This window comes from Octopus bimaculoides, chromosome 7 (genome assembly GCF_001194135.2).
Source record: "Octopus bimaculoides isolate UCB-OBI-ISO-001 chromosome 7, ASM119413v2, whole genome shotgun sequence".
Taxonomy (NCBI): domain Eukaryota; kingdom Metazoa; phylum Mollusca; class Cephalopoda; order Octopoda; family Octopodidae; genus Octopus; species Octopus bimaculoides.
Genome location: NC_068987.1, coordinates 61966070 through 61989101, shown reverse-complemented (window position 1 = coordinate 61989101; position 23032 = coordinate 61966070). Strand labels below are relative to the sequence as shown.

General features: G+C 34.1%; 1 protein-coding gene across 2 annotated transcripts in view; it reads right to left on the bottom strand.

Moving 5' to 3' along the window:
• Nucleotides 1-23032, bottom strand: part of LOC106884520 (phospholipid-transporting ATPase ABCA7) — a 289592-nt gene that overhangs the window by 81128 nt on the left and 185432 nt on the right. For both annotated transcript variants that reach the window (XM_052969717.1, XM_052969718.1), the window contains exons 28-33: nt 15987-16094; nt 10218-10366; nt 8356-8498; nt 7247-7351; nt 4965-5071; nt 3161-3281 (exon numbers count right to left, since the gene is read on the bottom strand). In XM_052969717.1, coding sequence (XP_052825677.1) covers nt 3161-3281; nt 4965-5071; nt 7247-7351; nt 8356-8498; nt 10218-10366; nt 15987-16094 — 733 coding nt within the window. The remainder of the gene's footprint in view (nt 1-3160; nt 3282-4964; nt 5072-7246; nt 7352-8355; nt 8499-10217; nt 10367-15986; nt 16095-23032) is intronic.

Here is a 23032-nt window from a genome sequence, read left to right as displayed (position 1 = left end):
GGTGATAATGATGATGATGATGATGATGATGATAATAATAATCCTTTCTACAACAGGCACAAGGCCTGAAATTTGAGAGAGGAGGTTAGTCATTTACATCAACCACAGTGCTAAAATTATTTTGTCAACCCCAAAGATATGAAAGGCATAGCTGACTTTCACAGAACTTGAACTCCTAATGTAAAGATAGATGAAATTCCACCAAGCATTTTGCCCAGAGTGCTAAAAATTCTGCCAGCTTACCGCCTTAATAACAACAACAACAATGATGATAATAATAATAATAATAATAGTAATAATAATGGTTTCAAATTTTGGCACAAGGCCAGCAATTTCGAAGGTGGGGTAAGTGGATTACATTGACACCAGTGTTCAACTGGTACTTATTTTATTGACCCTGAAAGGATGAAAGGCAAAGTTGACTTCAACAGAATTTGAAATCAGAACATAAAGACAGATGAAATACTACTAAGCATTTTGTCCATTTTGACAGATTCTGTCAGCTTGTTGCTTTAATAATCCTTTCTAGTGGATACACAAGACCATGAAATTTTGGAGGTGAGGACTAGTCGATTACATTGACCCCAGTATTTCACTGGTACTTAATTTATCAACCCCAGAAGGATGAAAAGCAAAGTTGACCTCGGTGGGATTTGGACTCAGAATGTAGCAATGGGCGAAGTACTGCTAAGCATATCAGCCAGTAAGTGGAAATAGGAGCACCACAACAAACTACAGCACACAGCCAAGGCAAATAGAGCTGCACTTGGTAGTGCAGTGAAAGCACATAATGAAAATAAGACTACTGAATAATAATAACAATTTCCTTACAAAACCACCACAGTTGAATTGGCCAAATATCTTGAAACAACTAATGACTGGATGAAAATCATGAGAAACATAAGAAGCTTCTATCTTGAAGGGGAGCAAAAAGTTTGTTATTGATTTCATGAATGATATCCAGGATGAATAGCTTGAGGGAAACATGACAACTCTTGTTGCAAAGAAAGTAAAATTAATGACAAAGAAAAAAGTGCATAGAAAACTGGCTAGAAACCTCTGCATGACAAATATGTGGCCCATAGCAAATGAGCTGTTGTTGACCAGAAGCAACCCATCAATAGCTACAAAGCTCAAGACAGAGAGTGAAGGCTTCATCTTCACTGCTCAAGATCAAAGTTTATTGACCCAGAACTACCAAGCCAAGGTGATGAAAAATGAAGTAGATCCAAAGCTCCAATTCTGTATTGATGAGATTGAAATAGTAGACCACCTAATCTCTGTATGTAAAGCACCAGTAGAGTATAAATCAAAATATGACAGAATTGATCAGTATCTACACAGGTTAATATGTTGGTATTATGAAATCAAAACTGCTAACAAGTGATATGAGCATCACCCTGAGGCTGTAACTGACAGAGAAAATGTAAGAATTCTTTGGGACTTTCCAGTACATACACACAGGACCATCAAAGTTAATAAATTAGATATTGTTGTAAAAGACCAAAATAATAAAGTCTGTTTATTGATCTCATGAGTATTCCTTGTGATAATAAGATTTTGGCAAAAGAATTTGTCAAGTTCAGTAAATATAAAGATTTGCTCATAAGAAGAAGACAGAGTAAGAAGTATAGGCCACTGAATGAACCTCAGTATATTACCAGTACTTGATCAACTTTATCAAAATTTAAACTCAAGGAAAATATAGATCCATAACTAAATGCACTATTACTATGGTGTCATTATACAATGGTGTAGTGAAATAACAAACCCTAGTATATTACTGAGACCATTTCATTATCCTCAACCTATGAGGGATAGAAGGAAAAGCTGACTGTGGTAGAAATTGAACTCAAAGTGTACAGGGATGAACTAAATACTACAAAACAATTTTAGTGCAGCATTCTTCTATTTTTGATACTCCACCTTCACCACTATGCAAACAACAAAAATAATAAAAATAATCATAATAATGGTTTCTGATGTTATGTTGTTGGCACTCCATCGCTTACGACGTCGAGGGTTCCAGTTGATCTGATCAACGGAACAGCTTGCTCGTGAAATTAACGTGCAAGTGGCTGAGCACTCCACAGACATGTGTACCCTTAACATAGTTCTCGGGGATATTCAGCGTGACACAGTGTGACAAGGCTGACCCTTTGAATTACAGGCACAACAGAAACAGGAAGTAAGAGTGAGAGAAAGTTGTGGTGAAAGAGTACAGCAGGGTTCGCCACCATCCCCTGCTGGAGCCTCGTGGAGCTTTTAGGTGTTTTCGCTCAATAAACACTCACAACGCCTGGTCTGGGAATCAAAACTGCGATTCCACTGCCCTAACCACTGGGCCATTGCACCTCCACTTCTGATGTTAACACAAGATAAAATAATGATATGAACAGATTTAAGTATGAGTCTAGTACTCATTGTGAAAGTATTAGGGGATGGAGCATGGAAAGCAAAGTCTGGACCCAAGCAGGATTTGAACCCAGAATGTAGAGAAATGTAAATAAATAGAGCAAGGCATACACTACTGTTCTGTTACTTCATTACTACAACAAGAACAACATCAATAATATCCATGATAATCATACTCAAAAAAATATATGAATTTTTTTGTAATTAATGAAAAAAGATTTTAAGAACTCTTATCTAAAAAAAAAAAAATTTATCAATGAAATAAGATTACATTATAACTTTTCAATTAGTTTTATCTCCAATAATTTTCAGATTTCATATTTTAAGATGTATGTGCAGTTTGCCAACTAGATTTGAACTAGGAACCTTTATAACTTAAACTAAGAGAAATAATGTGTTTTTACACCAGGCCACTACTGCATTTACATATCATCAAGTCATTTCAGATATTTAGACAATAGATAAATAAATAAAATCAGAAAAGGAGAAAAATGAAAAAGATCAGATGAAAATATGGTCATTAGCAGAGTTTAAATAGTTTGATAGACATGAGAAGTATGGATCAGTGAATAATATTAGATTCACTTCAAAAGACTCAGATGTCAATGTTGAAGCTAAGTATAAAAGTAGTAAATAAGTAATAAAATAGTATAAAGTAGTAGTAATGCAGTAGAAAAGTAAATGTACTTTGAAGGCTGACAAATTACATTACAAGAAAGTATTAAGAAATAAGTATTTTCAGTACCGTTTTTTAACATATTCCATAGTTGTTTTTACAATCCAATCAGAAATATTACGTCCAGTCATGTTATACATGATATCTGTTTCAGATATAAGTTTTGCAGGGGGTTGAGGATAGGCAGGATCTACAGAGAAAATTGATTTGGTAATTATTTGTAAAGTAGTCAACGTCTGAAGTGACTTATATGAGGGGTTGCTGAAAAGTTCACGGCTTCAAGGGTATAGCAAAAGGCCTGGTTGGAGGTCCAACCTTCTGAGTTCTTTTAAAGGGTTTCAAAAACCTGAAGGACTAAGTGAATCTGAGAGGGGAGTATCATCATCATTGTTTAACGTGTGTTGAATAAAATCATAATAAACTGATCCTCCTGCATTTTCTTTTACCCAAAGCCAGGAACTTTTCAGCACTCCCTTGTAAAAGATGATAGCTTTGGAGCCACTAAATGATATAAATAAAAACAATAAATCCCAACTTGAAACTGTAATATATAACTTAACTGCAATAAAAATGATCACCAATAAGGATTATTTGAAATCTTGGGATTTATTCAACTTTTAAATTCATTCACAAATATGTGTATTTCCCAAATCACATAAAACACTAACAGCATATATGTACATTTCACATTTTCCTGTTATCTTTAGTTTAAAAATGATCAGCACAATTTTTTGCTAAAATAATTTTTTAAAGAATTATCTTCTGCTCTGAATTCATGTTAATACTGGTTTCAAATTCTGATACAAGGCTAGAAATTTTATGGGAGGGTTTAAGTCAATCATATCAACGCCAGTGCTCAACAGGGAATTTATTCTATGGACCATGAAAGGACGAAAGACAAAGTCAACCTCAGTGGGTCTTGGACTCAGAATGTAAAGATGGACAAAATGTCACCAAGAATTTTGCCCGGCAAGCAAATACTTTGGCCAGCTTGACACCTTAATTCATGGTTGGAATTCCGATCTTGAAATTGTGTTGTGTGCCCGAGTCGGCTATATTATTTTACACTGCGCCAGCACACTCAACTGACAGAAATAAATGCTAAGATTGACTGTGCACCTGGTAAACAACAAGTTAGTACTGAGTATTAATAAGTCATTGGTACAACCAAAAGCCTTCAGGTATGAGAAGGTATACATTCAGCAGTGAACTGCTATATCATATCTTTACCTTTTAATCTTTCATATTAACAGCCTATTTCCTTAGAAACAAACACACGTGTTTTACACTACATTTCATTCCTCCTTAAATTTTCATACAGATATAATTCACATGCAATTTAGACACCTCAAATCATGTCTGTACTCGATCCATGAATAGAGATAAGAATATTTTCAATGTATTAATATTTACTATAAATGGTAGTTTCAAATTTTGGCACAAGGCCAGCAATTTTGGGGGAAGGGGCTAAATCGATTACATCAAACCCAGTATTTAACTGGTACTTATTTTATCGACCCTGAAAGGACGGAAGGCAAAGTTGACCCAGGTGAAATTTGAATTCAGAATGTTAAAGACAGATGAAATGCTGCTAAACATGTTACCCAGCATGCTAATGATTCTGCCAGTTTGCTGCCCTAATATTTACTATAAATATTAATGTCAAAGTAGATAAAAAATTGTCAAACTTAGGTTATATTCAGGTATGTCAATCCATACCTTGTGTTATTATTTAGAGGTCTTCACCTTAGCTAATTTATTAACCACATGGAATGAATCTTAAAACTTAAAAAAAAATATCTAGAACAATACTTATAATATCTATCTATCACTAACTATATTGAACATTAATTATTATAAAGTGCTTACGAACCTTTAGGACAAACCTGTACTCCGGTTTCACAAGAGCAGTTTATTAATGTGTCTGGCATAAGGTTGGAAGAAGTCCAGTAAGAAGTTTTATACTGACAAGGGTATCCACTAGAAGACAAAAAGTAAAAAGCACAAAATTATTATTTATAATATTTACACATAATTAAAACCATCAACAGTTTTATTTAAAAAATTTTTTCTATAGTCAAAATAGATAGGATAATTCAAAAACATTTAGGTATTATCATTTATTGCTGTAATAAATATCCCTCATAACCAACCCTAATACTGGAAATGGAAGTGACATGTGTAGGTTGAGGCAAATAAAGAAATATACCCAGGACACATGCCTGAGAATTCAATACTTCAGCAGTAATAAAGAAATTCTGGAAAAAAAAATGGTGACTATGCAATGATTGAAACTTCTCATATTAACAATAAACTGCATTTTTTTCTTATTGCCTACCTTAGTTTCTTAAATAAACAAAACTAAACTAAAAAACATAAACAAACAGAGAAGCATGTTAAGCAATTTCATTGAGGTAGCTTCAAATTGAAAAAGAAAATGTGATGCCTCTGAATTACAAGTATAATACTAAAATTATATTCTGGCTTTCATAAAATAATAGAAAAATCTTTTATTTCTTTTATAAAAAGAAACAACTTTCTTTGATGTCCTGCTGCCAAAGGATAAATTCAAAAATATGTATTTAAGTGTGTAAACATTTTTCTCTACAATTCAAAATTATATCACATAAAGAAAACAAAAATTAAAAATGAAATAATATTAAAAAGAATATTTTTCAAATTTCCATTTTTAATAAGCTAAATAGTGAAAGATGGTATTAAGATGGAAACAATACTTAAATCAAAACATCTCATTTTCAAATTTTAAAACATTTGAAGCAAAAGGTATGAAGGAAGAAATGTTTATTATTTTCAGAACACATTTACAAAACTATAAATAGATACAGCATGTGCATTCTGTAAGTAGTAAGAAATTCTGGCTTTCACTGAGACAAATTTTATTTGATTTCTAATGATTTTTAGCTTGAATATTCCTTATGTGTGTAAAAATAAGTATGTATATAAATAAATGCTTTATTTCCTTGAGATATAAGAGATGCTAAATTAATCAAAGGTAGATAGCACTAAATTGAAAGACATGAACTGTTAAAAATAAAAGTGACAAGAAGGCTTTTGCAGGCATCTACATATACTAAAATGTGCACACAAGCACAGACAGTCTGCTGATAAAGATACTAATCATATGAAAAATCCAACAAACCACCTATATGTACCTATACACCTGCCACCATATAGGCATAAACACGTGTATATGTACATACACACAAATACACATCTCCAAAAAAATAAATGCACCAACAAAAGTTTGGAGATGATGAGACTGACTTGGAGTAATAAGGGTATGTCACTGGTAAGGTCATAAACAGTGATGGTGGGACTAACAAATATGCTGATTGATAGAATGACGAATCAAGCAATAAATTGGTTAATTTATTAATTGATTAACTAGCTGACTAATAATAACAGAAAGAAGTAAAATAGAAGCAGTGCATGCATTTCATCCACACACATAATCATACAAATACATGCACACACATATATAGACATATGCATATATATGTGTATGTGTGTTTTAAATATATGTATATACACATAGGATACAATAATTCATAGAACTGAAATTAAACATAAAAAAAATGAGATAAGTGAATTGAAAAATTTTCAATTTTAAATTTTAAACTGAAAAACTGCTCTTTTTATTAAATGTCAAAATATTTTATTCTAAGTTAAGGATGGCAGGGCATCAAATAATATCTTTTTAAACATAATGAACAACTTAAACTTAAGATGATTTTAAAAGAAATAAAATTCAATTTTTAATTCATGAAATATTATATTTGAGTTGCTGAGTTTATATTCATATATCATTATAGAAGATCATTCTTTTATAATTACAGCAACAACATAAGAGATTTGAAATGCACATCACGAGGTTTTCACTCAAATTATACTAAATATATACGTAAATATATAATAATAATATTAGGGATAAAAATCCAAATTTACAGGTAAAAACTCAGTTAAATTCAATTTATTAAAAATTAAAATTAAATTAAGTTTCACAGTATAAAATATAAATATAAATATATAGTTACTTGGTTCTTTTCCCTAAAACTATATATGTAAATATATATGTATGTAATGCACACACACACACACACACACACTAATATTTGCTAAAATTTTTATACTTACTCAAGTGAATATATACTTTTGTTCATACATCTGTTACCAATTCCAACTCTTGACAATAACATTTGTTCCAAATTTTGTGTAATATTGTTATATGGAGCATCATTACTTTTAGGAGAAAATATGAAAAATTTATATTATTAATTCAAGAAAGCTACAATAATTCATCTATAAAAATAAATGAGATATGTGAATTGAGAGATTTTCAATTTAAAATTTCACACAAAAAAACCTGATTTTTAAATTTCATTTTATGGCAAAATATTTTATTCTAATGTGGGATGAGGGACATTAAATAATGTTTTTTAAACACAATTAGCAATTTAACCTTAGGAAGACTTTAAAAAAGAAAAATTCAATTTCTACTTCATAAGATATTATCATTATTATTATTATAGACATTGCACAGTATACAATATAGTGAGATTGTTGATTGAAGATATTGTATCTACTGGGGATTTGTACTGTTTATCAAGTCACAAGGACCTCAGACACACAGTACTTTATGCAATATGCATGCAGTTCCAAGTAATTCTGACTTTTGTAGGGTATTTCTAAGATTTTCAGATGCTTTTTTCAGATTGGGTGGTATTGAACCCAATGATCCGATGACAATAAGGATAACATAAGGACCAGTTGAGTACTGGGGTTGATTTCATTGACTTACCCCCACCCCCAAATTACTGGTCCTGTGACAAAATTTGGAATCAATATATTTACGTATGTTCCTTTTTCTTATGGTTCTGATAAAATATTTGATCTGGAATCAAATACTGAAACAGATAGTGCTTATTTTTGTAGAATCATGTTTGTTATTTTCCATTCTAACAAACTCATGCACTGTTTGCTATATATTCACATCTTTGTTATCGGTGTTGCTGTTAACCCCAGGTCAGACCTATTTAAGTAGACTTACGATCAAAGGTATTCCATCTATGAGGATCTCATTGAGTGTAAAGCATCTTCACGATAGAAGAAGAAATGTAGTAATGATGAAATATGAACAATTTGTGGGAGCATTATGTCCATGCCTATCAACTAATCAATTCTCTTCAATACTGATAATAATCTTTAAAACAAATAAAAGAAAAATGCCAACTTGAAAAACCTACCTGAAAAACATATATAAGTGACGATCATTTTCGACAGGAACATAATGCCATGGATGGAGAATTAATGGTGGTTCCTCACTGTATGTGGGAATTATCATAGCCAGAATCATGGCAAGCAAAACAAAAGCAGCAGGTAATAAGATCTGCAAGAGAAGAATTCAGTTTAAATATAAAGAGAATAGTGATAGAGAAATGAGACATTATTCTCAAAACATTTAAGAATTCTGAATATAATATAAAATAATAATATTATTATTATTGAGTGAGAGAGCAGTGCATGCCATCAAAGTGACACTAGGGTAAAAAATATATGACACACAGTATACCCATCATGACCATCCATCTGATAAGGGTACACCAGGCACATGCATCACAACCATATGTGTGCAACATGGTGATCTCATATCAAGGTTAACAGTGCATGACCTTGGAGGTGGGGCCCAATTAGAATTTTCTGCAGGTTGAGTAGCCCAGCCAGCTCAAAAGGTCCCTGAATAAGGGATGTTTAATGATGTTGAACAAAACACCTATGTTTCCAAAAGTGAATTATCCAAACCTCAAATAATTCCACTCAATACATGGCTATGATGCTCCCCCACTACTTCTGCTTGTGATCAGAGATGCACATATTGTCAGCCACTAAGGGACATGCTCAACTGGTTAAGGTCAAACAAATGACAAGCAAATCTGTGGTGTTGAGCAGAATATTTGTTGTAGCCCATCTTTTATACCAAGACAAAATAATGTACATGATAACACTTCCAATCAGTTGAGAAGCCATGAGAGCCACTGCCTGATACTGCATCTATTATTGTCATTATTATTATTATTATCATCATCATCATCATCATCATTTAAAGCAGCGAACTGGCAGAATCGTTAGCACACTAGGCAAAATGCTTAGCAGCATTTCGTTTGTCTTTATGTTTTGAGTTCAATTTCTTTTCTACTCTAGGCACAAGGCCTGAAATTTTTGGGTAGAGGGCCAGTCGATTAGATCAACCCCAATATGCAACTGGTACATAATTTATCAACCCTAAAAAGATGAAAGGCAAAGTCGACTTCAGCGGAATTTGAACTCAGAACGTAAAGACAGACAAAATACTGCTAAGCATTTTGCCTGGCGTAGCTCACCACCTTGTTTTGAGTTCAAATTCTGCCAATGTCAACGTTGCTTTCATGCTTTTGAAGTCAATGAAACAAGTTCCTATTGAACACTGGGGTTGATATAATTGACTTAATTCCTCCTTGAAATTTCTGGCCTTGTGCCAAAATTTGAAACCATTATTATTATTATGAAAATGGTGGATTGGAAGAATTGTAAGAACATTAAGCATAATGCCTTGCAATATTTATTTCAGCTCTTCACACACTGAGTTCAAATCCCATTGGGATCCATAAAATAAAGTACTACTCAAGTGCTTTATTGATGTCGATGCCAGCCCCCACCTCCCCGACTGGCTTTTGTACTGGTAGCACATAAAAAGCATCATCCAAACGTGGCCAATGCCAGTGCCGCCTGACTGGCTCCCATGCCGGTGGCATGTAAAAAGCACCCACTACACTCTCAGAGTGATTGACATTAGGAAGGGCATCGAGCTGTAGAAACATTGCCAGATCAGATTGGAGCCTGGTGAGGCCTCCTGGCTTGCCAGTCCCCAGTCAAACTGTCCAATCCATGCCAGCATGGAAAACAGATGATAAACGATGATGATGATGATTATATGATAGTTTAGGCTGTTATTTGAGCAGGCTGAGAAACAATGTAGAAGATGATAATTAACATAAAGAGATGCGTGCATCTAGGAGAATCCATTTGTGCATGCTTCACAACAATTAAGAACAAGTGAAACTGAACCTACTTCACAGATAAAGCCCTTCTTGCTTCTGCGCTGGTAATGGAATCTTTTCTTTAGAAGTGCTATGAATTGTTGGCAGGTTAATTGCCAACCAGTAACTTTGTAGGACCCTTCGCCCTGACAGGCTTCCATCTCATCCTTTGTTTCTTGATCTGAATGATAACAACAACAACAACAACAACAGTAAAATAGAAAGCTCACTGTATAGCTAAGGGATAATTCCATAGGAAAATATTTAATGTGATGTAAAACAATTTTGAAATTGAGCAAAGGAGTGAGGAGTGTACAGGGATGCAGCAAAAGAAAGAGAAACCAACAGACAAACGAGCAGAATGTTTATCAAATTACTGAAATGAGACAAATTCAATTTCATTGGGATTCTTTATTTCCATGTAATAAAGGTTACATATTCTGTGGTTAGATCATTTACACACTATGATTATCTATTAATTTTCAACCAGTGATTTGACACTATATATACATATAAAAGACACTATATATATAAAAGACATATGTATAATAATTTATTATAATTTTATTAAATTTGTCAGCCACCACCATTTTAATGTTCACTTTTTCATGCTTGCATGAGTCAGATGGAATTTGTTGAGGCAGATTTTCTATGATTGGATGCTCTTCCTGTTGCCAACCAACAACTGTTTTCCAAGTAAGGTAATATTTCCTCATGGTCAGGCATGTTTTCACAAAAGATTGGAAATGAAGGATCCTGCTTGTGTGATGGTTACGCTTATTCACAACCATCCATGATGCCAACACAAAGAGGCAAATACATACACATGCATAAACACATACATATATAAACATATGTATATCACTACCTTCCTTTTGCCTCCTTCAGCCATTTCCTCTATAGTAAGACACCTGTATTTTGGAGTACCACATGAACTTCCAGCTCACTGGATCCTGTTAAATCATCCAAGCCATAACAGTATGGAAAACAGATGTTAAATGATGATGAGGTCGATATATATATCATCATCATCATCATCATTATCATCATCATCATCGTTTAACATCCATCTTCCATGCTGGTTTGACAGGAGCTGGTAAACTGGAGGACTATTCCAAGCTCCACTGTTTTGGCATAGTATTTATGGATGGCAGACGAGATGCTTTTTACATGGACTCAGCACTGCCAAGGTCACCAAGTAACTTGCAAGATAAAGATCCTTTGAGAGTAGGGTGGTATTGAAGGTGGTGACTTTGTGCCAGGTGATGAGAGGGATAGAAACAAGTATATGTAAGCATGTACACACACACACACACATATACAGGTCGTTGTTGACTTACGACCACAATTGGTTGTAATCGATTTGGTCATAAGTTGGCCTATAGGCCTACATAGTTTTGTTTTATTTTCTTACATTCTTAAGGTACATTCTCAGGTAAAAGTCATACACAGCATTCTGTATTATACTATTAAACTGGCGTTAGTCAAAAGTTTCAGAGTCTCAAGCAGTCGTCATATAAACAAATACGAGGTTGCCTCGATGTCTCCACGATAGGATAAGTCATCCAACACAGTGCCGATCGATAACCAAACCTAGGAGAAGCGTTTGTTAGCTCACATCATCTGTACATGGGTCCATTAGATTTCAACTGGACTATTTATTATTGCTGCCAGGAGTTGGCAAGCTAATTGTCATAAAGTCAAATAGGTCATAAGTCAGATAGGTCGTTAGTCAACAACCTGTATGTGTATATATATATATATATATATATAGATAGATAGATAGATATATACACATAAATATATAGTTTTATGGAAAAGAACCGAGGTTCATGAACTCATAGATGAAAATCCACTGTCACATATAGAAAAATTAATAAGTAAAAGCACAATAAATAAGTAAATATCATAAGCATACATATACATACATACACTCATACATTAATTTTTCTATATGTGACAGTGGATTTTCATCAATGAGTTCATGAACCTTGGTTCTTTTCCCTAAAACTATATATTTATATATATTTAATACTGAGAAACTTAATTTAATTTTAATTTTTATAAATTGATTTTAATTGAGTTTTTACCTGTTATTTTGGATTTTTATCCCTAATATTATATATATATATATATATATATAAATGACAGGTTTCTTTCAGTTTCCATCTACTAAATCCACTCACAAGACTGAGGCAGAAGACACTTGGAAGTGAACTTCATAACCACACAATCACACCTCTGCTTATCAAAACCATGTGATAGGGAAGCAAACTTCATAACCAAATGGTCATAAAGGTATTAGAAAATATTTAGACTTGCTGTAAAAGTAGTTATTTAAAACTGAGTTAATATTTTATCTGTGCTAGGGTAGGTTTCTCTGTAAATATGAAGAGAAAGAGTCTTCGGTAATTCATCTTCATTAATAATTGCTAACACTCTAACAAAGTGATCATATTTTTATAAAACAAAGATATTCATTTAAGAGCAAAACACATAGAATCTTTGTCAATTTCAACAGCCCTGGATATATCAAAATACCAAGGAAAAATTTTTTCCAGAAAAACAGAAGAATCAGTCTGTATGGTAAGTAGTTTTACTTGAAAATATTACTGAGCAAACTTAGGGATTATATAGATGGCTACAGAGCTATACTAAAATAAAGAATCAGTAAGACACTATTATATAAGTTTTATCTAATTAACCAGTATCTGTAGAAACTTCATAAAATGTACAAAGGCAGCTGTCAAAGACTGGAATAGCCATAGAATCTCATGATGATGACGATGATGATCATGATATAAATTAAGATTTTCATTGTAAATAGAGTTTGAAATAATACATATTTAATAAATCATAGATAATAATGAAAAGCCACTTTCAAAGAAGTAGACAATCATGATTCAAATATTAATTATGGTTTTAGTTTGCCACAAGAGATACTGGTATTAGTCCATTGATAAGTGACGTGTTATTAAAACCTTGACCATAAAACATGAATTTCATACAATATGTACTATATTGACAATGCAATCAAGTTGATTAAATAGCCATCTATACTGCCTTCCGGCTTTTATAGATCTAAATAAAGAAATGTACCATTCTTAAATTGATTAGGTAGTTTTAAGAAAGTCACTTAGCATCCCTGTGGATAAATCTGTCTGCAAAGATATTCCACTCAAAGTAGCCATAGCCTTTATGAGAAAAAGATGTTATAAAAAGAAAATCAATACATTTTTGTATGCCCTCCTACCACATACATCCTCCACCTCACACTTTCATTCACATGAATTGACTGTAGATTTTCTGCAGAAAATTCTAACTTTGGCTGCAAGGAACAAAATAGATTGCTGAATTTTTGTTGAAGTAAAACAAATTTTCTTAGATTAGGAAAAAAAAAAAGTATCAAGATATTTTTCATCAAGTTTAAAAAAAAAAAAACCTGTAAATAGTAAAAGTAAAAAATAAAACTAAAAATAATTAATTAAAGAAACTTAACAGATTCGCAAATTCTTTACTCAGCTAATAATGATGACAAGAATTTTTTTTATACTTTATTTTTACTTTTGTTTTACTTGTTTCAGTTATTAGACTGTGGTCATGCTGGGACTCTGCCTTACAACATTTTTAGTCGAACAAATTGATCCCAGTACCTTTTAAAGCCTGATACTTCTTTTATCAATCTCTTTTGCCAAACTGCTAAGTTACGGGGATGTAAACAAACCAACACTAGTTGTCAAGTGGTGGTCAAGGACAAAAACAAGCACACACACACAACAGACTTCTTTCAGTTTCTGTTTACCAAATCTATTCACAAGGTTTTTGGTTGGCCTGTGGCTATAGTAGAAGACATTTGCCCAAGATGCCATGCAGTGGGACTGAACCTGAAACCACGTGGTTGGGAAGATTGGGAAGAAAACTTCTTACCACACAACTAGCTTGCATCGTAACCTGTAGTACTTTTCTTTCTCTAACATAGGCGCAGTTGTAGCTGTGTGGTAAGAAGCTTGCTTCCCAACCACATGGTCCTGGGTTCAGTCCCATTGTGTGGCACTTTGGGCAAGTGTCTTCTACTATAGCCTTGAGCTAACCAAAGCCTTGAGTGGATTTGGTAGAGAGATACTGAAAGAACCTGTCATATGCATGTATGTATGTATGTATGTGTGTATGTATGTATGCATGTATGTATGTGTGTGTGTGTGTATGTATGTGTGTGTGTGTATGAGTGCGTGTGTGTCTTTGTTTCCCTATCACCCCTTGACAACTGGTGTTGGTGTGTTTATGTCCCTGTAACTTAGAGGTTCAGCAAAAGAGACCAATAAAATAAGTACTAGGCTTTAAAATAATAAGTCCTGGGGTCGATTTGTTCGACTAGAACCCTTCAAGTCGGTGCTCCAGCATGGCCACACTCAAATGACTGAAACGAGTAAAAGAATAAAAGAATCATATACTACCACCAAACATGCTCATATTATGAATAAAGTTGATTAGACAGGTGAGAATTGCAGTTGGCTGCAGTGTTTAGGTAGTCTATGAAGCATCAAAACTGCTGTACAGTATTCCTAGTAACTATACGCAGTTATGAACAGTACAATTCACCTACCTGTGAATACAACTCGCAATTGTTAAATGATCAGATGATTTCATGGGATGTCAAATAAACCATGTCATAATAGCAGTACAAATTGTAAATTAATAAAGTGGCACGAGCCTTCAGAAATTGGGTTATGTTCTACTCCTATTCTTAAAACTATGTAGCAAATTCGAAAATAACATATAAATAAATGAGATCAAACATTTTAATGTAAATACACCTGTAATTATTCAGTCATAAGCTTTACTGCAATATGTAAACAGATGTTAGCACATCTTTGTATCTCTTTGTGGGACAAAAATATAGGAATTGTTTTGACCAATCTAATTTCAGTGCAGTGTACCAAAGAAGACATGGGCGAAACAAATTGAGAAAAACCTGAAGTTGCAGTGCCTTGACCTCGAGCATGCTGAGTCCAGTACCATGGATTGGAAAGCATGGAACAAGGGTTAAATGCCAGTGTTTGTCTCTGGTTTTATGGTATTAAGCAACTAAGAGAAAAAAAAACATCCCCTGGAAAGGATACTAGTTAAGTAAAAATACCACATCTGACACTCTCAAAACTGTTGTGTTGAAGAAATGTAGAATTTAAGTGTACTGGCCAAATACAAGGCAAAAAACTGTTGTGGATTTGAACTCATATCTACAGCTAATAAGATTATCACCTTGTACATCCTGAGACATGGTTACTCAGCTCATTCCAACATAAAGAGATTATTATAAACCTGACACTGTTATCATTAATATCATTGTTATTATCTTCATTATTATAACTGAAGAAGAAGAATTTCTCTTCAGAAATTCATCAGAAAACAAGTACCCAGAATTTCTATCCAGAATTTATATCAAACACAAACCAGATTCAGCTGAAATGACTAATCTAACTTGCATAACAGCACATTTGTTGGTAAATGGTTAATTAATTCAGTAATCATTGTTAGCACAAGATAGCAACATTCATTGGATGATATAAAATGTTTTAGTACAAGTGTACCTACACTTCTTAAAGTGTATGTAAATTAATTAATTAATTAATCAAACAACACTGTCAATGAATGCACAGTTTTGCAAATAAGAGTAGTCATTTTTAGCTGAATCCTGGTATGTATTCACACTAACAAATTAATTTATAAAGAGTAATCATGCTCAATGATAAATACAAATTGGAAAATTTAAATTAAAAAGGTTAAAAAAAAAAGATTCTTACCTAATACAACTTTATCATCTGGTTTTTCAGAATCTTTCAATTTGAAGATTTTATTTTTCAAACGTCTTCTGAAGCTATCTCTGTTAATTGATCGAGGCAAGATTCCAGCTAAAATTAAGAATCCAATTACAGTAAATAATTATTATTATGCTTCACTTGATAAAGGAGAAATTGATCACAACCCTCATACATACATGCATACACTCTGTCCCCTCTCTTCTCTCTGCAATATAAATATATATATGCTTGTCCTTCTATGATACTTTAGTTTCTCAGCAACTGGCATAATACCCCCTCTCCTTTCCTAATACTCTCCACCCACACACAGCCACAGGAGCCTTTTTCAATTTCAGTTCTTTGTTGTCTTGAAACTTACTTGGTAATCTCACTAGTACCAATTGCATGTAAAACGCATCCAGTATAACAGAAATGCAATTGGCCTTAAGAACTGACATGAAGCCATAGAAACCATGTCAAAGCCAACACTGGAGCTCAGCACAGTCCTGTAACTTCCAGTTCTTGTCAAACCATCCAAAGCATGCCAGCATGGAACAGACATCAAGTGATGATGATAATGATGATGATACATAAGTATACACACAACTATTACTATTAAGTCTTTGACTTTGCTTGCACTACAACATGCAAACTCAAAGACTTGGTAATAAAGTTTCTTACTTGAATATGAAGGAGACATTATATGGGATATAAAATGTCAAGACTAGTTGAAATAAAAGTTATAGCAATAGAGAATTACATTACTCTAGAAGCTTTATTGTCTTATATGGCAGTCGTCAGATTTGAACAGTAAACTCTTAAGTTGTCAGTCATTTCAATAATATGTCTTGCAAAGTATTGTACTACTCTTTAACCCTTTTACTACAGAAAGCAGATTTATATATCAATCATTCTTTTGTTGGAAAATGTCATGTTTGAAATTATTTTTTATTGAGGTATATCAAGTTCACCAAGGCAACGTGAATTAAAGAATATACCAATTCCATTTTTTTTGGTAGATACTTAACATCATTACTAGAATAACCATGAAATTTACTTTTGCAGTTAAAGGGTTAAAATCCTTTGGTGATTTATTTTATAATTTGAAGGACCAACATTAAACACAACTTCTGATGACAAATTATCTGAGTATTTCGTAATGTAATTTAATGTACAATCTCTTATCTTTTATCCTTTACTTGTTTCAGTCATTGGACTGAGACCATGCTGGGGTACCCTAGCACTTATTTTTTAAGTCTGGGACTTATCCTATCAGCTAAGTCCCTGGAGTATAAACAAACCAACACTGGTTGCTAAGTGGTGGGAGGGACAAACACATACACAACAGGCTTCCACTCGGTTTCCAACTACTAAATTCACTCCCATGATATTGGTCACCCAGGACAATAATACAAGACTCTCACAAGGGGATGTACAATGGAATTGAACCTAAAACCTTGTGGTTGCAAAGTGAGTTTTATATAAATTATGTATTCTGAACTATTGCATTTGTAGAGTACCTTTGAGATGATCAAAACAAGGATATACTGGGGACCTTCGAAACAATTTCAGTTTAATTCTTTGAGTAATCTACATATACCCTAATTATATTGTCCCTAGAACTACCCATAAAATTTATTAAAAAAATAAAAAAAATAAGAAAACTGAATCAGTACAATCATATGATTGAGAGTTAAATAGCTCTGTTTGACAGAATCTTTAGACAGGCTATCATTTATACCACTTAATCAGCTGTGACTGTTAAAATTAAATTTGGTTGATAATTAGCAGTTTGTCAACAAGTGCATTTCCAACAGCAAAAGTGACAAGGAGATGCCCGGACATAATGAGTGCAACAAAAACTAAGAAGAATTTTTGCTCAAAAATACAAGCTTTTTAGATCTCTCACAACTTTTGGTAATATGCATTTCTGACAGAGTAAACAGTGCACATACACAAATCAGTAATGTTTACAACTTTGGCTAATATGCATTGCTTATATAGTAAACAGTATGTACATTCACACACACACACACATACAAATGCACACACACAAACACATACATACACACACACATGCACAATGTTGTAGTTTTCCAGCTATGGCAGTAAGTTCTTGCTTCAGCTGATGTAGTTTCAAATCAAGGTTGTAACTTTTTTGCCTCCAGACTACTTTTCAAAATTCAGTGCCTATGTATCTGTATGTACGCACACATATATACATGTATGTAAACATGCACGTATACATGCATGCATGTGTATAGATCTATGTATCACTAAACAGACGCTCAAACTCTAAATAAGCCCCATTTTTATTTTTCAAACCATTAGGAATCTATTGATGCTGCTATTTAGTCCCAGGTCAAACCTGAATGAGCATAATTATGACAAAAAGTGTTCAAGCCAGAACCATCTTGTTCTTTTGTTTTGGAGTATCAAAGAATATATTATCCAATGTGGTCTTCTCTTTCTCATGACTGTAGGATATGAACTGAGGGAGATTTGGCTGCTATTTCTAGTTGGTAGAGAGATATTCACAAGAAGCGTATATATCAGATAGGTCAATATGACAATTTCTCAATTACATTGTTTCTGATTTCAGTCATTCTAATTCTCTCAGGTTAATATTGCATTTCTCTCTCTCTCTCCTCCTACTTCTCCTCCTTCTTATTCTTCTCTTTCTTTTCCCTCCTTCCCCCTCTCTCTCTTCTTTCTCTTGAATATAAGTAGAATAAATGTATCTATGAACGTATGTGTGTGTGTGTGCATATATATGTAAACACGTATATGTGTAGGTTCCTGTAAATGCTTATATAATCATACATGTATACTAAAGTTTTATATATTTATATATGAGTATATACAAATATATAAAGTGTATATATATATATATATATACACACACACACACACACTCACACAAGCATATATATATATATATATATATATACACACACACACACATATATATAAAAGAGACTTACATACACATAGGTGCACACACAAAGCCACTTATGTATGTATACAATTATATTCATATATTTAATGTGTTCACACATACACACACACACAAATGCATGTGTGCATGTGTGTGTGAGTGTGTGTGTGTGTACATGTGCATGCATGTGTGTGTGTGCATGTATGTGACTGCACATATGTTTGCTCATCCATTAAGCAGTCATCCTTCATTTACTACGAATTTACAAGTGCCATCTGTTTCAATCTGATTACTCCCACACTCCCACATTCTTATTGCCAAATGCAGTAGCAATGCCTTGCCAAAACTAGTTCTTGATTATCACTCTCCTTTCCAATAATCAAAACGTGTAACGAGTCATAATCTACTTGAACATAACTACGGTAATGTAGACAATTACTTGCAGTTCACTCTATAATTCCTTATCAACTCCATCCAAGCATTTCAAGCACATTATTTACTTCCGCATAAATCAGGAAGGTATAAGGTAATGGCGGAGGAAGAGGACAAGGATGAGGAGAAGGAAGCAAAGGTTTGAGGAATGAGAACGAATGTAGACATAAAATTAAGGGGTGCATTGGAGCATTGATGTTGGGTTACAGTCAGAAATGTGCTTGAAGCAACTCTAGGGAAGAAAAAAAATCATCATACTCCTCATCATTGCCTCTGCTGCCACCACCACCACCATTGCCACCAGTGTTCCAATCCTCCCCCACCATCATAATTTTTACTGCCACTGCTGTCATTGCCATCTCTGGCATCAGTGTCTTCATCACCATCAGTCCCTACTCCATCCCCATTATCATTGCTGTCATCATTGTCATTGTCATCATCACAATCACTCACCTCACCTTCCCACCTGCTGGAACCATTCTCAACTACATCATTATCGCAGCATTTTCATTAGCATTATCAGAAGCAGCAGTACCATCATTGCTCAGTACCACTCTTCTTTGCACATTCCCATCATCATCAGAAGTTATTATTGTAATTATTATCATTATTATTGATTGAGAGAGCAGTGCATGCCATCAAAGTGACACTGGGGTAAAATATACGAAGCCCATTATACCCATCATGACTAACCGTCTGATAAGGGTATACCAGGAACATGCATCACAACCACATGAGCATGACATAGTGATCTCATATCAAGATTAATAGCACATGACCTTGCAAGTGGGGCCCAGTAAGAACTTTCTTCAGGTCGAGTAGCCCATCCTGCTCAAAAGGTCCCTGAATAAGGGTTGTTTAAGGATGTTGAACAGAATATCCATGTTTCCAAAGGTAAATTATCCAAACCCCAAAGAATTCAGCATATGGCTATGATGCTTCTTCACTACTTCTGCTCATGATCAGAGATGCACATATCGTCAGCCACTAAAGGACATGCTCAACTGGTTAAGGTCAAGCAACTGACAAGCAAATCTGTGGTATTGAACAGAATATTTGCTGTAGCCCATCTTTTATACTAAGATAAAACAATGTTCGTCATCATCATCATCATCATTATTAAGGTGACAAGCTGGCAGAATCATTAGCACACTAGATGAAATGCTTAGCAGTATTTCACCTGTTGCTAAATTCTGAGTTCAAATGCCGTTGAGATCAACTTTACCTTTCGTCCTTTCGGGGTCAATGAAATGAGCACCAGTTGAACACTACGGTCGATGTAATCGACTCATCCCCTTCCACAAAATTGCTGCCCAAGTGGTAAAATTTGAAACCATTATTATTATTATTATTATTATTATTATTATTATTATTATTATTATTATTATTATTATTATTGTCGCTGTGGTCAGCTATATTAAAATGTGCTTGAAATATCTTTAAGAAAGTATATTCATCACTCCCATCACTATCACATTACTCCTACCATCCCATTCATAATTCTTAATCATCATCCTCATCACCATCTTCATCAATGTCATCATAGTCTCATCACATTCATCATTTATATATATATATATATGTGTGGGTGTGTGTCTCCTCACCAGACTGGATATATACATCCTTTGATGTGGACATAACTTTAGCAAATCTACTGTTGGAACTGCAAGTTATTCAGTAATAATATAATCAATTAAAAATCAACTCCTAGTATTTGACAGCTAGTTAGGTGCTAATTATTTCAAGTACAGGGGGTCAATTCAGTCAATTATACCCCTGCCCTCACATCAATTACTGGTGTCAGTAACATATATAATCCTTCCAAAATCTCCTGATCTTATACTTAGATTACAAATCATTATACTGTAACAAGAGAATTGTAATTATTGCTTTCCCTCCAATATATTTTGTCATAAATAAATTTCAGCTGTATTGTATCATAAACCCAATCATATTTTAAGGTTGATTCAATTATCTGTGTCCCTTCTTGAACAATTATATAGCATTACATTATTATTCTGGGTAAGGTGGTGAGCTGTCAGAATCGTTAGCATGCTGAACAAAATGCTTAGCGGTATGTTTAGCCCCTTGTGGGCAATAAAGAAATGAGAATTATGAGAAGAAAGGCGGCGAGCTGGCAGAACCGTTAGCACGCCGGGCGAAATGCTTAGCGGTATTTCGTCTGCCGCTACGTTCTGAGTTCAAATTCCGCCGAGGTCGACTTTGCCTTTCATCCTTTCGGGGTCGATTAAATAAGTACCAGTTACGCACTGGGGTCGATATAATCGACTTAATCTGTTTGTCTGTCCTTGTTTGTCCCCTCTGTGTATAACCCCTTGTGGGCAGTAAAGAAATAGGTATTTCATCTGTCTTTCAAATAAGGTGGTGAGCTGGTAAAACCATTAGCATGCTGGACAAAATGCTTAGTGGCATTTTGTCCATCTTTACATTCTCAGTTCAAATTCCACCAAGGTTGACTTTGCCTGTCATCCTTTTGGGGTCAATAAAATAAGTAGCAGTTGAGCACTGGAGGAGATGTATTCAACTTACCCTCTTCCCTGAAATTATTGGCCTTGTGCCTGTAGTGGAAAGGATTATATTATTATTCTGGGTTCAAATCCTGCTGAAATCAATTTTACTGTTCATCCCTTTCGAACTGATCAATCAAATAATATGATCAAATACATCCAAAATCAACTTTGCCTTTAATCCCTTCAGGTTTGATAAAATAAAGTACCAGTCAACAGCATTGACTAACCTCTACCTCCCTTAAAATTTTGTTTCTTTCTCTCAAATATATTTATAGTTTTTACTTGTTTCAGTCATTAGACTACAATCAAGCTGGGACACTGCCTTGAGGAATTTTTAGTCAAAGGCATTGATCACAATACCTTTTTTTTTTTAAGCTTGGTACTTATCCCAACACTGGTTGTCAATGGTGGTTGGAGACAAACACGCACATGAGGGGCTTCTTTCAATTTCCTTCTATCAAATCCCCTCACAAAGCTTTGATCAGTCTGAAGATATAGTAGAAGACACTTGTCCAAGGTGCTATGCAGTGGGACTGAACCCAGAACCACGTGGTTGGGAAGCAAGCTTCTTATCACACAGCCCTGCCTGTGCCTATAATGAATAAATTTCAACTCTCACATGCCATGTCCTTGTGTACCCATCTCTCCCTCACAGAAAGAAGATACAGACAAACATGATAGAGTTTGGCACCACCACCCAAAAAGAAGTTATAAACAAACAATGAAACCTGACACTAAAATTCATTCATTCATCCTATCATCTTTACTTGTAATGTTATTCAGTTCAAAATGGTGACATAAAATCAGTCACCCTCTTCCAGTCACTTTATAATTGATTCTTTCTCTCTCTCTCTCTCTGATTACCTAACTTCTTACTTGACTTGCCTCTCTTTCATTTGTTTTGGCTCATTTCAACTGTTTTCTCACACTAACTGCTTCTCACTCACATTGTCCTCTCTCACTATCTGCTGTCTCCTCTCCCGTCACCTCTCTCTCTCTCTCTCTCTCTCTCACACACACACACACACACACACACACACACACACACACACACACAGAAATACTTTATATAAACATCATCATCATCATCATCATCATCGTTTAACGTCCGCTTTCCATGCTAGCATGGGTTGGACGATTTGACTGAG